This window comes from Coregonus clupeaformis, chromosome 16 (genome assembly GCF_020615455.1).
Source record: "Coregonus clupeaformis isolate EN_2021a chromosome 16, ASM2061545v1, whole genome shotgun sequence".
NCBI classification, from domain to species: Eukaryota; Metazoa; Chordata; class Actinopteri; order Salmoniformes; family Salmonidae; genus Coregonus; species Coregonus clupeaformis.
Window position 1 is genome coordinate 47,631,325 of NC_059207.1, and position 23,536 is coordinate 47,654,860.

The following is a 23,536-nucleotide window of genomic DNA, read 5'->3' on the forward strand; positions in this document are numbered from 1 at the left end:
AATTTGTGATGTCAGATACAAACAGCACAAAGTAGGTGGGCAAGATGAGGCTAACCCTGCTCTCTTGCCTAAGCTCCAGCCCCCTGTTGCCCACCAGCCTGACAAGCCAGAGGCTGCTGGAGATGACACTGTCTGGAGCCCATCAAAGTTCCCCTTCATGTCCCGTCCAACAGCATGCCATCCTCAGAAAGGTTTACAAACAGCAGGGAAGGGAATACAGTGAAATGATAAGGAATGTCTACAGAAACAATCTGTGTTCAACAAGTAGTGGCAGAGGTGGTTTAGCAAAAACACCTATGCAACCCTTAACACCTATAAAAAAAAGTGAACCCCCCTCCGTTCTGGCTCCATGACTCTGTGTCTGGCGGAGCTGAAGACTAAGCTGGCCTCTCATCTGGGACCAGCTGCATCACAACACAGTCAGGTAAACTAATCCCCCTCTCCAGGGGTGAAAGAAAAGCGGTACGGTCCGGTACGGCGTCCCAGCATAATAAAGAATGTGGTACGCCGTACCAGTAAAACATGAGCCCATCACTCTAATTAAAACAAAATGGTGTAGTAGCCTACAGTTATCATTATCGCATGGCTTCTAAACAGCTTCTACCCCCAAGCCATAAGAGTCCTGAACAGCTAATCATGGCTCCCCGGACTATTTGCACTGCCCCCGCACCCCCATCCCCTCTTTTACGCTACTGCTACTCTGTTAATTATTTATGCATAGTCACTTTAACTCTACCCACATGTACCTATTATCTCAATTACCGACTAGCCGGTGCCCCCGCACATTGACTCTGCATCAGTACGCCCCTGTATATAGCCTCCCTACTGTTCTTTTATTTTACTGCTGCTCTTTAGTTATTTGCTTAAATTTTTTTTATTTAACACTTTTTTAAATTAATTTTATGCATTGTTGGTTAAGGGCTTGTAAGTAAGCGTTTCACTAACGTCTACACCTGTTGTATTCGGCGCATGTGGAAAACATTTTTTGATGTCAGAGGCATGAAACATTTGCGAATGGACTTGAAAACTGGTGGTATAGCCTACCCTCCAGAATGCGATGTAGTTAGATGAAAACACTGAAATTTGGCCAAGGCAGAGATGAGTGGCCGACACTGAGATGCTCGTGGACAACAGTGGACGCATAAATTCTGGTCTACACTTTTTGGTGTAACAGATGTCTCTTTCCATTCACCACTGGAAAGAGTGTTGAAGGGACAGGTGAGCTCCTGTCCAAGTCAAGCACTGGGCACTGCGAGTGGATGAATGTGCACGGGTAGTGCACGTTCACGGGTAGTGCCGGGCTTGACTTGGACTGAAATATGTATGCACTCACTAACTGTAAGTCGCTTTGGATAAGAGCGTCTGCTAAAATGACTAAAAATAAAAAATAAATAAAAATAGGTGCTGGTACTTTTGAGCTAATATTCTATAAGAGGAACAAGAGCTCAAGTGATAGAAACATTTTAGGTGTCGGTACTCAGGTCAGGTGAGCTCCTGTCCAAGTCAAGCACTGGGCACTGCAAGTGGATGAACGTGCACGGGTAGCCTAGTAAAGGAGACCTTTGAAGTGATTGTTTGACAAATTAGATGAAAACATCATGACTGGTTGTGTTTATGCCACAATAAAATCTTTACGACTAGGCCCTCAGAGATCCTATTGAATTAATAGGGATTATATATGTAATTATATGATTAGGCAGATTTTAAAAAATTCAGTGCACGCATATACAGTGACTTGCAAAAGTAATTATCCCCCTTGGTGTTTTTCCTATTTTGTTGCATTACAACCTGTCATTTAAATGGATTTTTATTAGGATTTCATGTAATGGACATACACAAAATAGTCCAAATTGGTGAAGTGAAAAAAAAAAAAAAAAACTTGTTTCAAAGAATTCTAAAAAATAAATAACGCAAAAGTGGTGCATGCATATGTATTCACCCCCTTTGCTATGAAGCCCCTAAATACAATCTGGTGCAACCAATTACCTTCAGAAGTCACATAATTAGTTAAATAAAGTCCACCTGTGTGCAATCTAAGTGTCACATGATCTGTCACATGATCTCAGTATATATACACACCTGTCCTGAAAGGCCCCAGAATCTGCAACACCAATAAGCAAGGGGCACCACCAAGCAAGCAGCACCATGAAGACCAAGGAGCTCTCCAAACAGGTCAGGGACAAAGTTGGGTTATAAAAAAATATCAGAAACTTTGAACATCCCACGGAGCACCATTAAATCCATAATAAAAAAATGGAAAGAATATGGCACCACAACAAACCTGCCAAGAGAGGGCCGCCCACCAAAACTCATGGACCAGGCAAGGAGGGCATTAATCCGAGAGGCAACAAAGAGACCAAAGATAACCCTGAAGGAGCTGCAAAGCTCCACAGCGGAGATTGGAGTATCTGTCCATAGGACCACTTTAAGCCGTACACTCCTCAGAGCTGGGCTTTACGGAAGAGTGGCCTGAAAAAAGCCATTGCTTAAAGAAAAAAATAAGCAAACACGTTTGGTGTTCGCCAAAAGGCATGTGGGAGACTCCCCAAACATATGGAAGAAGATACTCTGGTCAAATGAGACTAAAATTGAGCTTTTTGGCCATCAAGGAAAATGCTATGTCTGGCGCAAACCCAACATCTCTCATCACCCTGAGAACACCATCCTCACAGTGAAGCATGGTGGTGGCAGCATCATGCTGTGGGGATGTTTTTCATCGGCAGGGTCACATATGCTGAGCACTTGTTGGCTGCTTTTCCTTCACTCTGCCGTCCGACTCATCCCAAACCATCTCAATTGGGTTAAGGTCGGGTGATTGTGGAGGCCAGGTCATCTGATGCCGCACTCCATCACTCTCCTTCTTGGTAAAATAGCCCTTACACAGCCTGGAGGTGTGTTGGGTCATTGTCCTGTTGAAAAACAATTGATCGTTCCACTAAGCCCAAACCAGATGGAATGGCGTATCGCTGCAGAATGCTTTGGTAGCCATGCTGGTTAAGTGTGGCTTGCTTTCTAAATAAAATCAGACAGTGTCACCAGCAAAGCACCCAAACACCACCTCCTCCATGCTTCAGTGGGAATCACACATGCAGAGATCATCCGTTCACCTACTCTGCGTCTCAAAGACACTATTTCTAAAACAAGCCATAGAAAGTTTGGATGCAATTTCAATTTAATCCTCCAGAAATTACAGAACAAATATTGCAACAAATATTGTGGTTAAACTCAAATATACTAATTGATAAAAAAATGTTATTTTTTGAGAAAATGTTTAAAAAAGGTATAATTTTCGTAAATGATATTATCGGTAGGAATGGTGGAGTTGTCGCACATGCAGCTAACAAAAACATATGGAAATGTCTGCTCTACCCAAAATTACAACCAAATAATTGCAGCATTACTGCAAAAATGGAAGAGGAAAGTTGAAGGGGGAGAGAGTAAGGAACTTGTCTGTCGGCCTTGCATTAAAGAACATAATTGGTTAAGGAAAACTGTGATAAATAAAAAAGTATATCAGTTTCACTTAAGGACCAAAGGATTGACAGCCGTCCCATATAGATTGCAAAATAGTTGGGAAGAGATCTTTGACGTACCGATCCCATGGCATAGTGTTTATGAACTGACACGCAAAACGACACCGGATTCAAAAATTAGAATCTTTCAATTAAAATTATTATATAAAATTCTTGCTACCAATAGAATATTATTTATATGGGGGATACAATCTTCCCAGCTCTGCAGATTTTGCTGTGAAGAGATAGAATCATTAGATCATTTGTTTTGGTTCTGTCCATTTGTAGCTTGTTTTTGGACACAGGTCCAGGAATGGCTAAAGGATTGCAATATTTACCTGGAACTAACCTTGCAGATAGCATTACTGGGTGATCTGAAAAGTCATAGTCAATCAATCAATAATATAATAATACTTTTAGCAAAAATGTTTATTTTTAATTCACAATCTGTAGAAGCAATGAGAATAGAAAGGTTCAGAACTTTTGTAAAACATCACAGTACGGTTGAAATATATATGGCAAATAGAAATCCTATATGGATGGTGTTAAGAGATAGATGGGAGGTATTGAATAGAGTTGAAGGATGGGACTAATAACAAATAACAACAAATAATAACAAAGATAGCTAATAATGTAAGCATACTGTGTCCATAATAAGTATATAGGTTGTATGTTGGGAGCTTTTGGGAAAGAGCACAGTTAGAAAGATATGGCATTTAGAAGCAAACCGGATGGACATCATGAAAATGATCGGAGAGGTTGAGAGTAGAAGAGGTTCAGGAGCAAAAAAATAAATAGATATATGTATATATAGATATATATATATATATATATATATATATATATATATATATGAATTATTGTAAAATTAACTCTGTCCATAAGGTGTAGATAGTAAGTATAGACCGGAAGTAGAGGCCTGGGCGTTGTTGTTCACTAATTTACTCCAAGTAGGGAAAGGATGGTGGGGTTGAAAAGTAATAAAGGGGAATATATATATAAAAAATAAAAAAAACATGGGGGATTGGAAGTGATGCAGACAATTACATTGATAGAAGATACAATCTATCTGCAATATTAAGCTGATCCACCCCCCCCCAAAAAAAATAAATAAATATATATAATAATAAAAAATAAAAAAAAATAAAAAAAATAAGAAGCCCTCCTGTTCTCCACTCATTACCTGTATTAACTGCACCTGTTTGAACTCGTTACCTGTATAAAAGACACCTGTCCACACACTCAATCAAACAGACTCCAACCTCTCCACAATGGCCAAGACCAGAGAGCTGTGTAAGGACATCAGGGATACAATTGTAGACCTGCACAAGGCTGGGATGGGTACAGGACAATAGGCAAGCAGCTTGGTGAGAAGGCAACAACTGTTGGCGCAATTATTAGAAAATGGAAGAAGTTCAAGATGACGGTCAATCACCCTCGGTCTGGGGCTCCATGCAAGATCTCACCTCGTGGGGCATCAATGATCATGAGGAAGGTGAGGGATCATCTCAGAACTACATGGCAGGACCTGGTCAATGACCTGAAGAGAGCTGGGACCACAGTCTCAAAGAAAACCATTAGTAACACACTACGCCGTCATGGATTAAAATCCTGCAGCGCACACAAGGTCCCCCTGCTCAAGCCAGCGCATGTCCAGGCCCGTCTGAAGTTTGCCAATGACCATCTGGATGATCCAGAGGAGGAATGGGAGAAGGTCATGTGGTCTGATGAGACAAAAATTGAGCTTTTTGGTCTAAACTCCACTCGCCGTGTTTGGAGGAAGAAGAAGGATGAGTACAACCCCAAGAACACCATCCCAACCATGAAGCATGGAGGTGGAAACATCATTCTTTGGGGATGCTTTTCTGCAAAGGGGACAGGACGAATGCACCGTATTGAGGGGAGGATGGATGGGGCCATCTATCGCGAGATCTTGGCCAACAACCTCCTTCCCTCAGTAAGAGCATTGAAGATGGGTCGTGGCTGGGTCTTCCAGCATGACAACGACCCAAAACACACAGCCAGGGCAACTAAGGAGTGGCTCCGTAAGAAGCATCTCAAGGTCCTGGAGTGGCCTAGCCAGTCTCCAGACCTGAACCCAATAGAAAATCTTTGGAGGGGAGCTGAAAGTCCGTATTGCCCAGCGACAGCCCCCGAAACCTGAAGGATCTGGAGAAGGTCTGTATGGAGGAGTGGGCCAAAATCCCTGCTGCAGTGTGTGCAAACCTGGTCAAGACCTACAGGAAACGTATGATCTCTGTAATTGCAAACAAAGGTTTCTGTACCAAATATTAAGTTCTGCTTTTCTGATGTATCAAATACTTATGTCATGCAATAAAATGCAAATTAATTACGTAAAAATCATACAATGTGATTTTCTGGATTTTTGTTTTAGATTCTGTCTCTCATAGTTGAAGTGTACCTATGATAAAAATTACAGACCTCTACATGCTTTGTAAGTAGGAAAACCTGCAAAATCGGCAGTATATCAAATACTTGTTCTCCCCACTGTATATACATACACACACTTGCAAAAATGTCAAAAAATTAGTTTTTGCTTTGTCATTATGGCGTATTTTGTGTAGAGTGATGAGATTATTCTTTTTTTAATCCATTTTAGAATAAGGCTGTAACGTAACAAAATGTGGAAAAACTCAAGGGGTCTGAATACTTTCCGAATGCACTGTAGCCTAGTTAATATGAAGTGGAAAAAGTAACTGGCTGATTAGAAGTCTAACCGGCTGATTAGCCGGCAGCCAGCGCTAATATAAAAACACGAGTCTGAGGATGGAGGTCTTATATTATGCAAATGCAGGTGTTTAAATCAGAAATATTTAATTCAAAATGACAGATCCAGTCTGAAAGCTGTCCCATCTACATGTCCTTTTACGGTTTACAGAACACCAGTTATCCAGAATCATGCTACTGAGGCTGAACAATAATTGTTCCACTACACCAGGGGACAGATAAAGATGAAAACAGACCACTCACCATAGTGGCAGCCTACCCATCGCCATGGCACCCAGCACAGCATGTAAATTGTAATATCTTCCCCTCTCTTTCTCTCTCCATCTCTACTGCTGTAGGATGCAGAGAAGACGAAGGCAGCATTCAATAAGTTATTGTCACATGCACAAGTACAGTGAAATGCCTTTCTTGCAAGCTCTTTTCCAACAATGCAGTATTCAATATCAGTAGTACTACACAGCTGTGACAGCTCATCTACATCCACGGTAATGTGGATGACGACAGACCCAAGTCAGCCGGCCCCCACTCACAAACAAGTTGTGCCACAAATGCACTCAACTGAATGGTTCTACAAAGTCAACAAGGGTGAGATTCTACAGTTCTACAATGGCATACTTCGACCAGGGATTAGAATGTTATTCTTACATCTAGGTGACACCTTGCCAATGTGCAAACCATCTCTACAGTACATATTCCAAAACTCAATTTCATAAATCAGAAAATGTGCATGCTTACTAGGTTGAGGCTACACTACTTTCCAGCCTGGTTTGTGAGGGTTAGGAGCCAAACCAGAGTGTTATGCTGAATATGAACATGGCAGATGTGGGGGGGTTATATTGTGCAAATGCAGTTTAACAAAATATATTTAAAAATGTCAGATCCAGTCTGAAAATGTCCTTTCAATGTTTACAGAACGCCAGCTATCCAGAGTTATGCTACTGAGGCTGAAGAATTGTTCCACTGCACCAGGGGACAGAGAAGGATGAAAACAGAGACACCTTCACTCAATTTCACACAAAAAAATGTATGGATTCTTGTACATGCTCTCAGTTCTCTTTACATTAGTAAATGTTGAATTTGATCAGGGGTGTCACTCAATTCATGGAGGGTCGTGTGTCTGCTGGTTTTGATATTTCCTTTCAATGTGTCCACTTAAAGGGATACTTCGGGATTTTGGATACCATTTTTATGTCTCTGTGTCCGGTAAGAAGGAAGTTACAGGGATCATGGGTGAGACTAAAATGAATTTCATTACAGCCACTGAGAGGACTTTGACCATGAAGCAGTAGACTCCTTCTTACCACCACAGTCCTCTTTGAAAAGTGTTTTGTCTTTTCACCTATTGCCAATAACATACCCATGACCTTTAAAGGTGCTACTGATAAATTCTGATAAATTCTTTCCCCTATGTGGAAGCTACAGTGGGGAGAACAAGTATTTGATACACTGCCGATTTTGCATGTTTTCCTACTTACAAAGCATGTAGAGGTCTGTAATTTTTTCATAGGTACACTTCAACTGTGAGAGACGGAATCTAAAAAAAAATCCAGAAAATCACATTGTATGATTTTTAAGTAATTAACTTGCTGTACCAAATATTAAGTTCTGCTTTTCTGATGTATCAAATACTTACGTCATGCAATAAAATGCAAATTAATTACTTAGAAATCATACAATGTGATTTTCTGGATTTTTGTTTTAGATTCCGTCTCTCACAGTTGAAGTGTGCCTATGATAAAAATTACAGACCTCTACATGCTTTGTAAGTAGGAAAGCCTGCAAAATCGGCAGCGTATCAAATACTTCTCCCCGCTGTATGTGAATTGCAACAGCACTAGACTGCATTTATAACAATCTCCCCCTCATCTCACTTCCCCATAACATGGCGGAGACTAGCATTTTGAGCCTTTTACTTTCAGTTTTGGTCTACCAGCTTCAAAACAGATGGAAAGACTATATTTTTTGTTATTGAAAATATATTTCACAGCAATTTAGATGGTACAATGATTCCCTACACTATTCAGTGCTTGTATTCTTCAATAAACTGAAATTGAGTGAACAGTGTAGAGTTTTAGCAACCAGGAAATGACGATTTCTACATTGGCAGCTTGCCCCGGTTTACACTAGACAACACAGCCAAAGTCAAAACCGCTTTCCCATTTTGACAACAGAAGCCAGCGGGAGAAATCAATAGGCGAAAATCACAGCCAATCACACATACATACACAGTGAGGGAAAAAAGTATTTGATCCCCTGCTGATTTTGTACGTTTGCCCACTGACAAAGAAATTATCAGTCTGTAATTTTAAATGGTAGGTTTATTTGAACAGTGAGAGACAGAATAACAACAAACATCCAGAAAAACGCATGTCAAAAATGTTATAAATTGATTTGCATTTTAATGAGGGAAATAAGTATTTGACCCCCTCTCAATCAGAAAGATTTCTGGCTCCCAGGTGTCTTTTATACAGGTAAACTGAGATTAGGAGCACTGCCTTTAAGAGTGTGCTCCTAATCTCAGTTTGTTACCTGTATAAAAGACACCTGTCCACAGAAGCAATCAATCAGATTCCAAACTCTCCACCATGGCCAAGACCAAATAGCTCTCCAAGGATGTCAGGGACAAGATTGTAGACCTACACAAGGCTGGAATGGGCTACAAGACCATCGCCAAGCAGCTTGGTGAGAAGGTGACAACAGTTGGTGCGATTATTCGCAAATGGAAGAAACACAAAAGACCTGTCAATCTCCCTCGGCCTGGGGCTCCATGCAAGATCTCACCTCGTGGAGTTGCAATGATCATGAGAACGGTGAGGAATCAGCCCAGAACTACACGGGAGGATCTTGTCAATGATCTCAAGGCAGCAGGGACCATAGTCACCAAGAAAACAATTGGTAACACACTACGCCGTGAAGGACTGAAATCCTGCTCAAGGTCCCCCTGCTCAAGAAAGCACATATACAGGCCCGTCTGAAGTTTGCCAATGAACATCTGAATGATTCAGTGGAGAACTGGGTGAAAGTGTTGTGGTCAGATGAGACCAAAATCGTGCTCTATGGCATCAACTCAACTCGCCGTGTTTGGAGGAGGAGGAATGCTGCCTATGACCCCAAGAACACCATTCCCACCGTCAAACATGGAGGTGGAAACATTATGCTTTTGGGGTGTTTTTCTACTAAGGGGACAGGACAACTTCACTGCATCAAAGGGACGATGGACGGGGCCATGTACTGTCAAATCTTGGGTGAGAACCTCCTTCCCTCAGCCAGGGCATTGAAAATGGGTCGTGGATGGGTATTCCAGCATGACAATGACCCAAAACACACGGCCAAGGCAACAAAGGAGTGGCTCAAGAAGAAGCACATTAAGGTCCTGGAGTGGCCTAGCCTGTCTCCAGACCATAATCCCATAGAAAATCTGTGGAGGGAGCTGAAGGTTCGAGTTGCCAAACGTCAGCATCGAAACCTTAATGACTTGGAGAAGACCTGCAAAGAGGAGTGGGACAGAATCTCTCCTGAGATGTGTGCAAACCTGGTGGCAAACTACAAGAAACGTCTGACCTCTGTGATTGCCAACAAGGGTTTTGCCACCAAGTACTAAGTCATGTTTTGCAGAGGGGTCAAATACTTATTTCCCTCATTAAAATGCAAATCAATTTGTAACATTTTTGACATGCGTTTTTCTGGATTTTTTTGTTGTTATTCTGTCTCTCACTGTTCAAATAAACCTACCATTAAAATTATAGACTGATCATGTCTTTGTCAGTGGGCAAACGTACAAAATCAGCAGGGGATCAAATACTTTTTTTCCCCCTCACTGTATTTAGTTTGTTTTTACTCCTGAACTTCCTCTACCCTCAACCTCTCCGATCATTTTCATGATGTTCATCCGGTTTACTAGCTCTGACTTTGCTGATAACTACTTTGAGGAAAAATGTACTTACTATGACTGATGTGTGGTTGTCCCACCTAGCTATCCTAAGATGAATGCACTAACTGTACGTCGCTTTGGATAAGAGCGTCTGCTAAATTACTAAAATGTACTGCAGCTATATCATGGACATTTTCTGAAATTACAACGCAAAATACATTTTTAAAAGCCTGTGTAGCATCTTTAACAGTTTCATGAGATATAAAGTGGTGAATCTTTCAATGGACTGACATTCCGTTTTAATGCATAACAAGCAGACAACCAACATAAAATGTTAATTACCACACTCAGAGGTTTTATTCAACTCAATAAACAAGTATAAAATATGTTTTGAATCGTGTCACATTTGTTAAGTGACTAGCCTAACATTCAACATTTCAATGACCTTTTAATTTGAATGTCCTTTTCAAAGTGAGGAATACTTGATCGATGGTCAGTCTCAACTTAAGGAACACATTTCTGTAGAAAATAGAACCATGACTTGAGAACAAAGACAGAAGGGCAGAGCGAGCGAGAGCGAGTTGAGAGAGAGTTGAGAGCGAGGGAGATAATAGCAGTTCAGTTGGATAGACACTTATCTGCTAGGCTGGGGTTTAACGTGCCAATAATGACCTGAGTCAACAGGCTGGGCAAACAGAAGTTTGGCCTGGTCACCTCTACAATTCACATTTACCGTTCCTCTCCAGTCACTAATGATAAATCACCTTCTCCAGTCTCTGAGAGTGTTTTTGATATGCCACCTGTTTCGGTCACAGTCACTAACACAGGTCAAACTCAGGGAAAACACAGCTGGGACTCAAGGCTTCACATCACAATGTTCATGCAGAGTAGGCCTACAGGTAGAGCGCATGCCCAATTCACAGTTTCCTTCTTAGTGGTACGCTAGCGTGGATGGATATTGTAACAGAGCTCGGATGTTATACACTACCAGTCCAAAAGTTTGGACACACCTACTCATTCCAGGGTTTTTCTTTATTTTTACATTGTAGAATAATAGTGAAAACATCAAAACTATGAAATAACACATATGGAATCATGTAGTAACCAAAAAAAAAGTGTTAAACATATGCTGAGCACTTGTTGGCTGATTTTCCTTCACTCTGCGGTCCGACTAATCCCAAACCATCTCAATTGGGTTGAGGTCGGGGGATTGTGGAAGCCAGGTCATCTGATGCAGCACTCCATCACTCTCCTTCTTGGTAAAATACCCCTTATACAGCCTGGAGGTGTGTTGGGTCATTGTCCTGTTTTCTACAATGTAGAAAATAGTAAAAATAAATAAAAACCCTGGAATGAGTAGGTGTGTCCAAACTTGACTGGTACTGTATGTGCCATTCTTCACCAGCATACTCTCATTACCTAAATTGGTCATTGTATGTAAATTATAAAGTATTTTTGTCTGTAATGTCGTTTTAGTTATGCGTCGGACCACAGGAAGACTAGCTGTCCTTATGGCGTCAGCTAATCGGGATCCTAATAAAATTAAATCTAAAGTTGTTAATCAATCAAAAACCTCCCTGACGTCCTATTCATCTCAGCAAATTACAGAACTGTCCATAGTTGAAATATTTCTAAGCATACTCCAAGCTGCTATTCATATCCTAAACAAGTACAACGGCCACCTTGAAAAAGAAAAACTTTCATTCACAATCTGCGCCCATTCAACTTTTCCTAGATTTACATAGTTATTACTTCTAAACAAAAACACTTTCTGGGGTTCTCATAGGCTAACGTTGTTGCTTGAACAGTCGGCAAAATTATATATTTGGTCGTAATAGTTGCAAAATACCTATTTTGGATGCAGCAGTTGTTTGCTAAAATGCTAACGCTCATTGATATAGGCCGGTGCCAAAGAGCCATTTTACTGGTTGAAGTGTTTATTTTTGGGGGTATAATGCAGTTGATTAGCAACGATAACACAAACATTATATTAAGCAGGACATTCATGAGACTTTCAATCTAATTATAATCCAAAAGTAGTGTGAAATGCACTCATAAGAAACTTTTTTTGCTGCCGGTCTATAGACGGGTTGGTTGTTTAGCAACAAAACCGGCGTGTGTGCAACTATGGGGCAAAACAGACGGGGTTGGCTTAGATTGTTGACAACATGTAAACTACATTTCGCATCCAATGTTTACTGAAAAGATAAATACCTTTGCACAATGAGCACTTCTCTCAAATCGTTACAGTTATTGGTTAGCTACCTAGCGAATTTGAACCATATTAACATAGACATCAGTCAAAACAAGACACGGTATCAAGAACAAGATAAAACTCTAGCACCCGCCCTTGCGATGATAATGACACAGCCTTTTTCTAAAATATTTTATGAGAATGGAGAACACGTTGGGAGGGATCTTAGACCATTCCCCTATACAGAATCTTTCCAGATCATTGATATCCTTTGTCTGTACTTATGGACTGTCCTCTTACATTCAAACCACAGGTTTTCAATGGGTTTCAAGTCTGGATACTGAGATGGCCATTGCAAAAGGTTGATTTTGTGGTCAATTAACCATTTCTTTGTGGATTTTGACAAGCGCTTGGGGTTGTCTTGCTGGAAGATCAACTTGTGGCCAAGTGTCAGCCTCCTGGCAGAGCAACCAGGTTTTTGGCTAAAATGTCCTGGTACTTGGTAAAGTTCATGATGCTGTTGACCCATAACATCAAAGATCCACCACCATATTTGACTGTAGGTATGAGGTACTTTTCTGCACATCTTTCTGTTTTTCGATGCCAAACCTACCATTGGTGTGCGTGGCCAAAGAGCTCTATTTTCATGTCATCTGACCATAGCACCGGTTCCAATCCAAGCGCCAATGCAGTTTATCAAACTCCAGGAAGTGCTTTGATCAGATGACATGAAAATAGAGATCATAGGCCATACATACCAGTGGTGGGTTTGGCGTCTCTATTTACGACACAACCTAAAAATAAATTTTAAAAAATGACTCAACAGCTGTCAGTCAAGCCCCCTCCCTCGACACTCTCACCTGTCCCATCAGGGGTGGAGCGCACAAACGTGGGCAGCATCTTGACAGCGGCCGTGGGGTTGGAGTCACGGCCCAGACCCTTGTCCATCTCCCGTCGGAATCTCACCGATACGTCCATCAGGTTCTCGTCCGATAACCGCAGGTGGTACAGGTATTTATCCACCTTGAGAGAGAAAAAGAGAGTAATCTAGATGTAACTGGAGGTGGTACAAGTATCTATCCAACTGACCTTAGGAAAGGGAGACAGAGAGAGGAAGATGGATAAGTAAGCCTTGTTCGAGCCAGAAAGGCTCATAGGGCAGGAGCATATCTCCTGATTCTGTAGCATGAGGCAACTTGATGTACCAGTGCACTCCCTGGACAGGACGCTAGCATAAATATTAACCAATATTCCCTATTGATTATTAGCTACGTCTGACTTCTATTCTGACATGAGAATTCAATGATCATTAGGGTTGCCATGCAGTGACATTGGTAGCTATGCAAAGGAACAATCATCTGTTTGTTTAGGCCTAGATATGTGGTTATAAGCGTGTCTCTATTTTGTTGCTTTACCACTGAAGTTAGCATACATAATGTTGTGTTCAATTAGCACATTTAGTGTGTGTCAGGGTTTCCGTTAGCTGATAAAACTGCTGCTGGACAAAATGACCGGGGTGGAAGAAAAAAAACCTTATAAAATAATGCTTTTTATTCATTGATGGAAATACTAGTCGATGTAAATACATTTGACCGTCATGCTTATCGGTCTATAGGTTAATTTGCATAATTTAGAATTAAATTGCATTGTGTATTTTCGTTAGTCTTCATGCATCTTTTTTATCCAACACAACTATCATACACGCGCAGCGCCTATCTTGAGAGGCATATCTCCTGCAACGGCTCAGCTGGTTGCTGTTGTAGTATCCTAATATATAATAATAAATAATATGCCATTTAGCAGACGCTTTTATCCAAAGCGACTTACAGTCATGCGTGCATATATTTTTGTGCATGGGTGGTCCCGGGGATCGAACCCACTACCTTGGCGTTACAAGCGCCGTGCTCTACCAGCTGAGCTACAGAAATACCTGTATGAACGGGCTTACAGGGCTTTTATAAGCCCGTTCATTGCCCAACAATATTAAATGCAATCGCATGTTAAAAACAGTTTTAGTGCATGATTAAAATGAGCTACTATTTTTATTTCTCAACTGGTAATTGAAGCGCGCCTCCCATTCACCATTCGTGGAACAGTTTCATTTCAATAATAAATAAATAAATAAATAAAAATGTTTCTCAAAATCATTGTCACATGGTTAAAGATAAAAATCTGAATAAAATTCAACTAATGCGAGAGCACCAGCCTCTGCCATATGGACACATTGATACTGTGATTCATTGGCGGCTTAAGAAATGAGCGCATGGAACTCATAGCCTATAGACAAATGCAGCAGTATGCCTATAACCTCTATTGTCAACTAAGTAAAAAAATACATAAAGCTAACAAATAAAAACAGTACTAGAAGATGAAAATTCAGATTATTTCAAATCGCAGTCATCTCTCTACTCAGCCATTCTGTTGTAATTGGCAATTTATTAAAAAAATAAAACAATCAAAGGGCAAACAATTCACACTGACAAAATGAATGTGTAAGAACTGGCGAGAGACAGCTGAGCCATTCTGGAGAGAGACTTGCCTATAGCACACACCCCTCCCCTTCTTCTTCGTCTCAACATTTTAAATTATAATCAAGACACATTATCTTCACACATATTGTTGATGCTTTTCACTGACAGCCGCAACTCAAATCAGCTAGGCCTATTGCCACTCCCGCTGCCCAAATAGACATAGGCCTATGAGCTTGTGATTTGAAACAATCCACAGCTATTTTTTTAAAGAAGCAAATTATCCTCAATTCTTCTTTGGCTAAGTCATGCTTTCTGGTGAATTATTTTGAATGATTTAATTCTGTATAGACAGGAGTAATTTTATAATTTAGGCAAATTTATTTCAGCCTAGAGAACCTGCTTCAATGTCATTTCTCTCTTGTTCTATTGGTTTTCATATCAACTTTCTTTCCTTGTCCAGAAGCCAAAGGAACAATCCTAGTCATATTAGCAACCCATCCTAGTTGTTGCATCTTTAGATTCCCCCTCTTTTTAAGTTTCTAACAGAGAATTTAATCTCTGTCACATATGGAACCACTGTCATCAGGTACACTGTTTAGAATGGTGTTTTCCCTGCGAATTGCATTTTGGCAAATGTTTTGAAAAATATGTTTTATTGGCTGCTTCATTACAGGAGTTGGATGTCCTGTTGTTAAGATGCATTACCATAATCTAAATGTGATTCCCGGTCACGTTGTCCTAACGGAAACCCTGGTGTGTGTGTGCGCATGCATGCGCATGCGTAGCTATGGTCCGGAGCCAGTAGGGACAGTGGCATTACATCTTGTCAAAGTTACATCTTATCATACTACAATCTCCCCTGGCTGAAATGCCAACAGTCATCTGATAATGCCCGCTTTGTCATGATAATATTAATGTTTCAGAATCAGAACAGAGTGAATGTTTCCACAGTCTGGGTGACATTACAGACAAGCAGTCAGAGAGACTACACTATGGAAAATCATAATTCTCTATCTTATTTGTTAGGCACGTCGTCTACAATAGGCCTAGATCCATTTGTTTTCCTTCAATCATATCACCGTCAAAGCCAAATCTGACTACATCCTTCCTCCGACAACATTTTATTGTACTGGAAGTCACACTTCCCCAGGGCTAACTAACCCCACCCCCTGCTTTACTGGTTGGCTCCAACTCCAGGAACTGCCATATGTACAAGCAGCTGATTTCCCACATGGCCAACCACACTAATCTAAATACCAGGAACCACACAACCTCACTGGCTTGCGAAACGGGTCCGGCAGCAAGGAGCATGTGACTGGAGGAAGGGGGAACATGAGACGAGTGAAAAACGGCTAGCAAACCACAAACCAAATATTTTGGCTTTATTGTATGAGTCTCAATGCCTAGCTGATCTACAGTAAAAGCCTCCAAACCACAACATAGCCTACACATGCTGATATCATTGATAAAAGTGGTAGACTGCTGCCTTGCACAATCACGTGGCCCGGCGCCAGTAAGTAAGGCAAGACCCTGGTACAGTGGCTGCGTCCCAAATTGCATCACACACACGGGGGGGGCGACAGTAACCGAAAGGTCGCTGCTTCTAATTCCCGAGCCGACTAGATGAAAAATCTGTCGATGTGCCCTTGAGCAAGGCACTTAACCCTAATTTCTCCTGTAAGTCGCTCTGGATAAGATCGTCTGCTAAATGACTAAAATGTAAAATGTACATACATACAGTTGAAGTCGGAAGTTTACATACACCTTATATATTTAAACTCAGTTTTTCACAATTCCTGACATTTAATCCTTGTACAAATTCCCTGTTTTAGGTCAGTTAGGATCACCACCTTATTTTAAGAATGTGAAATGTCAGCATAATAGTAGAGAGAATGATTTATTTCAGCTTTGATTTCTTTCATCACATTCCCAGTGGGTCAGAAGTTTACATACACTCAATTAGTATTTGGTAGCATTGCCTTTAAATTGTTTAACTTGGGTCAAACGTGTCAGGTAGCCTTCCACAAGCTTCCCACAATAAGTTGGGTGAATTTTGGCCCATTCCTCCTGACAGAGCTGGTGTAACTGAGTCAGGTTTGTAGGCCTCCTTGCTCGCACACGCTTTTTCAGTTCTGCCCACACATTGTCTATAGGATTGAGGTCAGGGCTTTGTGATGGCCACTCCAATACCTTGACTTTGTTGTCCTTAAACCATTTTTCCAAAACCTTTGGAAGTATGCTTGGGATCATTGTCCATTTGGAAGACCCATTTGCGACCAAGCTTTAACTTCCTGACTGATGTCTTGAGATCAATATATCCACATAATTTTCCTTCCTCATGATGCCATCGATTTTGTGAAGTGCACAAGTCCTTCCTGCAGCAAAGCACCCCCACAGCATGATGCTGCTACCCCCGTGCTTCATGATTGGGATGGTGTTCTTCGGCTTGCAAGCCGCCCCGTTTTTTCTCAAAACATAACGATGGTCATTATGGCCAAACAGTTCTATTTCTGTTTCATCAGACCAGAGGACATTTCTCCAAAAAGTAAGATCTTTGTCCCCATGTGCAGTAGCAAACCGTAGTCTGGCTTTTTTATGGCAGTTTTGGAGCAGTGACTTCTTCCTTGCTGAGCGGCCTTTCAGGTTATGTCGATATCAGACTCATTTTACTGGTCCTTTGTTGTTCTGGGATTGATTTTTGCACCAAAGTACGTTCATCTCTAGGAGACAGAACGCGTCTCCTTCCTGAGCGGTATGACGGCTGCGTGGTCCCATGGTGTTTATACTTGCGTACTATTGTTTGTACAGATGAACATGGTACCTTCAGGCGTTTGGAAATTGAACCAGACTTGCGGAGGTCTACAATTTGTTTTCTGAGGTCTTGGCTGATTTCTTTTGATTTTCCCATGATGTCAAGCAAAGAGGCACTGAGTTTGAAGGTAGGCCTTGAAATACATTCACAGGTACACCTCCAATTGACTCAAATTATGTCAATTAGCCTATCAGAAGCTTCTAAAGTCATGACATCATTTTCTGGAATTTTCTACGCTGTTTAAAGGCAGTCAACTTAGCATATGTAAACTTCTGACCCACTGGAATTGTGATACAGTGAATTATAAGTGAAATAATCTGTTTGTAAACAATTGTTGGAAAAATTACTTGTGTCATGCACAAAGTAGATGTCCTAACCGACTTGCCAAAACTATAGTTTGTTAACAAGAAATTTGTGGAGTGGTTGAAAAACGAGTTTTAGTGACTCCAACCTAAGTGCATGTAAACTTCAAACTTCAACTGTACATATATACACACTCACACACACACACACACACACACATACATATTAGTGCACTACTTTTGACCAGAAGGCTCTAGTCAAAAGTAGTGCACTATATGGGAATAGGGTGGCATTTGGGACACATCCCCTTAAGTCACCTTGGCGTGAATGTCCTGGCTAGCACCAAAGCAACAGATTGTGATTAATACATATCTGATACACTGACAGGACACAACGTTCCAGCAGCAACCTGGACAGACTGACTGTACAGCATTAAATCTGAAACTGGAGACAGGCCTAGATAGCAGAACCACACCGGAATAGAATGGTAGAGGGGAAAAGTAGCGAGGGAAGAATGGTCGAGACATGACACTCCCATAGCCACGAGAATATGTTTTGAGTTGATGGTAGGCCTTAATTTTACGTCATTAATGCCTACATGACAGGAGAAATTATCAGTATTTTTTTTAATACTACACAAATGACTGAAATTAGTGGCTACTGACACTGTCAAACAGATAATGAATAAATAAAAAATGACCTGGTCTTGACCTGGCCCAGGGAAAATAAAAAGACAGCTTGTACAGTATTAGGAGTAGAGATATACACATACACGACAGAAGCATGTGGACACCTGCTTGTCGAACATCTCATTCCAAAATCATGGGCATTAATATCGAGTTGGTCCCCCCTTTGCTGCTATTACAGCCTACACTCTTCTGGGAAGGATTTCCACTAGATGTTGGAACATTGCTGCATGGACTTACTTCCATTCAGCTACAAGAGCATTAGTGAGGTCGGGCACTGATGTTAGGCCTGGCTCGCAGTCGACGTTCCAATTAATCCTGAAGATTTTCGATGGGGTTGAGGTCAGGGCTCTGTGCAGGCCAGTCAAGTTCTTCCACACCGATCTCAACAAACCACTTCTGTATGGACCTTGCATTGTGCACGGAAGCATTGTGATGCTATATATATATATATATATATATATATATATATATTCACTAATTGTAAGTCGCTCTGGATAAGAGCGTCTGCTAAATGACTAAAATGTAAAATGTAAATGTAAACTTCTGACCCTCTGGATTTGGTGCAATTTGTAGCGGAAATGCACTGAGGGAAAAAATCTTGACGTGTGGCTTGATTGAACCATATTATGCGGAAGATGTGCACTGATTGATTGAAATTGCGAGCCCTCTTTTTGTACTGGGGTGATGGGTCAGTTTCATGAGATATTGTTGCGATGATTTGACTGTTTTATGCAGAAATAATGCACTGATAATATGCAGGGAATTGTTTATTTTGCACACAAAAAATGGTGATCACCGAATCGTGGAATCCTGTAGGGTCTAAAATGTTGCTACTCACTGACAGCGCGAAGAGAAATATAATCCATAGAATGACATTGACCATTCAAGTCAGAACTGGCAGCCATTTTGAGCATACCCATGAGTTTACCAGTCAAATTCCTGGGTGAGAGGTTCCAAAACCCTTCTATGGATTATATTCTTATGACTGCAACACAAGTTGTTTGCTATTTGGCGTGCGTGCTGCCCAAATTCAGTCAGTGTTCAGAGAGGAGTAATTATATAATTTTGGCAAAATTATTTCAATTTATCAGGGGGCGATGCAGCACCCCTACTTCCCGCGGCTATGGACAGGAATCATAATTGTGTCATGGCGTAAGTAGGGTGAAGCAGACTAGCCTAGAGAGAATGGATCAGAAGGGTGAGAAGCCCAAATGTAGCTGCCAGTGACGGAGCAGGCAGATCAAAAAGGACAAGTATGTGACATTTATTGACCTAAGATGGGGCTGTAAAATGTCAATTAAGTCTGATGCTAGTAGTACAGTCTGTGCCCGCACCTTACAGGCTTAGCAAGTCAAGCTCACAGCTGGTGAGTTTGTCTGGACTGGTGCGATACCAACAACGAGACAGCCTACAGAGAGGAAGTGAGGGCCCTGGCAGAGTGGTGCCAGGAAAATAACCTCTCCCTCAACATTAACAAAAATGAAGGAGCGGATTGTGGACTTCAGGAGACAGCAGAGAGAGCATGCCCACAGTGAAGAAGGTTAAAAGCTTCAAGTTCCTCGGCGTACACGTCACTGACAATCTGAAATGTTCCACCCCACACAGACATTGTGGTGAAGAAGGCGCAACAGTGAGGTCAGTACAGGTGCATCAATGCTGGGATCGAGAGACTGAAAAACTGATTCCATCTCAAGGCCATCAGACTAAAATAGCCATCACTAGCCGGCTACCACCCGGTTACTCATCCCTGCACCTTAGAGGCTGCTGCCCTTTGTACATAGACATGGAACACTGCTCACTTTAATAATGTTTACATACTGTTTTACTCATTTCATATGTATATACTGTATTGTAGTCAAGGCCATCCTATTCAACTATTGCTGTACATATACTATTCCATCCATGTATTCTTCAGATATACTCCATATTCTATCCACATACTGTCCATAATGTCTATACATCACACACACACACACACACTTATACTCCGAACTACGACATTGCTCATCCTGATATTTCTATATTTCCATTCTTTACTTTTAAATGTGTGTGTATTATTAGATATTACTGCACTGTTGGAGTTAGTAACATAAGGATTTCGCTACACCCGCATCAACATCTGCTACAATTTTATGTCACAAAATACCCCTGTCCCGCTACAAGCAACACAAAGCTCTCATAGATGCTGCCCTTGCCACATATGCAGCACAGCTGAGAGGGAGTGAGTGTGTGTGTTTGGGGTAGTGAACCTAAACCTAAAAGGTGAGTGAGAGGGTGATGGGTGAAAGAAAGATGACTTACCAACCTGGTGTCAGAGCATTTCATATTATTCTGTACGTAAAGCCAAGATATTCCATTTAGTGTGATGTGTTACGCTTCGTATGGTATGTATTAATTTGTGGATGTCCCATCACCCATTTCGTATGATATGTTATGAATTACAATTCATATATGTTACGAATTAGCAAAACATATGTGTTGTTACGAATTCTAGCTAACGTTAGCTAGGCTAGGGGTTAGGGTTAAGTTTAGGAGTTAGGTTAAAGGGTTAGGATTAGCTAAAAGGGTTAAGGTTAGGGGAAGGGTTAGCTAAAAGGGTTAAGGTTTGGGTTACCTAACATGCTAAGTAGTTGCAAAGTAGCTAAAAAGTAGTAAGTAGTTGAAAAGTTGTTAATTAGCTTAAATGCAAAAGTTGTCCATGAGATTTGAACTCACACCCCGACCAACCAACCAATCTACTTAAGTAACTATATGTCTAATGTAACCATACCAAATGTAACATACTCATGATCAGAAATGTCTGAGGTTTCCAGGGTAAGAGTAGTGAAGAAGTTGTCATATGCTGAGGCAGTGAAGAAAGTAGAGGAAGATGGGTCAAGGGGGAGGAGTGGTGAGAGTAGTAGGTATGTACCAGTACAGAGGGATAGGCCAACAAGTGATGTATGTTTCAGTAAGATTGGATTTTTAGCATTTATAGCAATGGTTATTAATTGTACTGCAGGGATGGAATGTAAGTCAAAGAAAATTGAGGTTGTGGTGGCAGCTGCAGAGAGGTATTTTGGTGTGCGAGACATAACATCAGAAGAGTTACAAGGAGTGTTAAGTGGTGATGTCCCATCATTTCAGGTTGAGGGCATGAAGTAGGAATTAATATATTTAAATAGTGGAGTAGGGTGGTGTTAATTATTAATAATATTTTTGAATTTGTGAGTGTAGTGTTAGATGGTAGGGTATTTTTTATTTATTTTTTTCAAGCAAAATATAAAGGAGTTGTACTCCAGTCTAGTAGATGGCGGTAATGCAACAAATTGGATGCCAACCGCCATTAAACCTCATCGAAAAAGAAGTAACATACTAATTTGTGTGTCCCGGATTTAAGTTTACCATGTTACGTCTAGTCTATGAGACCAGGCTGGATTTACGTACCAGCACTTCACCGTAGGCTCATTTTAACAACCATTTAACGTTAGCCTACTACTGATGTAAAGATAAGTGTGCATGCATCCTGTGTCTAATTATGTGGATAGTCCTGTTTAGGTCAGTGATGTAGACAGTCTTAAGTTTCTGGTTCAGCCAAGCTAAACTGACATGCCAACAGTCTATTTATCAAAACATTGCTAGGTCAGTGCTGCTATTTCTTGCTGCCATCCATGGACAGGGCCGACGGCTCTCGCTCTGGCATTGAAATGCGGAAACAAGAAGATGCGCTCTTACTGCATATTGAACAAGTCAGTAAAAGTGAATAATATTTGGCCATATCTCGTCAGTGTCTTCAACTTTAATTGAGTTAGTTTTGATAGACATTGACGTGGGGCATTTGACGGGAAATAAAACTATTTAGCTACCACTCCTATGAGTGAATTCGACACAATGGTAAATGGCTCAAGGAAACTAGCAAGACGTTCCACTGACGCAATGCCAACATGATCCGAGTCATCACACGACACGTGTGGCGTACTTCCAAGTAACCTCTTCTTTCGAGTGCTAGCTAACCGGTCAACGAACAAATATCACTTGAAAATATGTTCATTTGTTGTTCTTTAATAACATAAAAAGAGCAAAGACGTGTAGCTATGTTTTCTAGGCACTTACTTGTTGAACTTTGTCATGGTGGAGCTCCGTGAAGTAGTAAGCCAGAAGATGAGAGGCTATCATCGTCGTGGTGAATGTGCTTCTCCTCTACCACTTAGTTAGTTAGCAATGTCAATTTAATTATTTCCTAGAGGGCGTGTTCGTTAAAGTTGTCGGCAACTAGTCATAACGTCGAACAAAATCGCAATGACAACTTTATAGAGATGAAGGCTACCGAAGTCCCATCGATAACTTCCACCTACTTCGAACAAGTAATTCTTAATATTCTACGCGTCATTGCTGGCGATTGGCCACGAGGAAGGTGTGGCTTCTCGTCTACTTGTCTAATGATAAGCAAATGATCAATTATGAATACTATAATTAAACACTACATATCCTTAGATATTATGATTTGATCTCTCAGAGCAACTTTTAACCTTTTTTATATAATATTAGTATATCTTATTCATAGAGATAAAACTAATCGTGAGCTTGGTTTGTGAGTTTGGTTTGTAATACAGTGAGCTTGGTTTGTAATACAGATTAAACTGATGTGTCCTTCATTTCAGAGTGACTGACAATTCACATTTCTTACATTCATGAACTTCCAGAAGAAGAAAACATCTCATCACAGTAACAAAAAACTGTATGGGGAAAGAATGCAATTTAAGGCAGGAAATTGACAGGTCAGAGATAATTATTTCCACAACAATGTAGCAATATATCCCATTTAGCACAGCTGTAGCCTATTCAGGTGCCTCATTCTATTCTGTAGCCTATCCTGTAGCCCACTTGTGTGTGTGAGTTTTATGTATTATATGCACCAAGTCAAGGTCAGTCATTTTCTGCAACAAGTAACAATTGA

General features: G+C 40.9%; 1 protein-coding gene across 2 annotated transcripts in view; it reads right to left on the minus strand.

Moving 5' to 3' along the window:
- LOC121585022 (hexokinase-2) overlaps nucleotides 1–22,973 on the minus strand; it is a 58,127-nt gene extending 35,154 nt beyond the window's left edge. For both annotated transcript variants that reach the window (XM_041901341.1, XM_041901340.1), the window contains exons 1-2: nucleotides 22,693–22,973; nucleotides 13,186–13,348 (exon numbers count right to left, since the gene is read on the minus strand). In XM_041901341.1, coding sequence (XP_041757275.1) covers nucleotides 13,186–13,348; nucleotides 22,693–22,755 — 226 coding nt within the window. In that variant the 5' untranslated portion in view covers nucleotides 22,756–22,973. The remainder of the gene's footprint in view (nucleotides 1–13,185; nucleotides 13,349–22,692) is intronic.
- Between the last annotated feature and the right edge of the window lie 563 nt (nucleotides 22,974–23,536).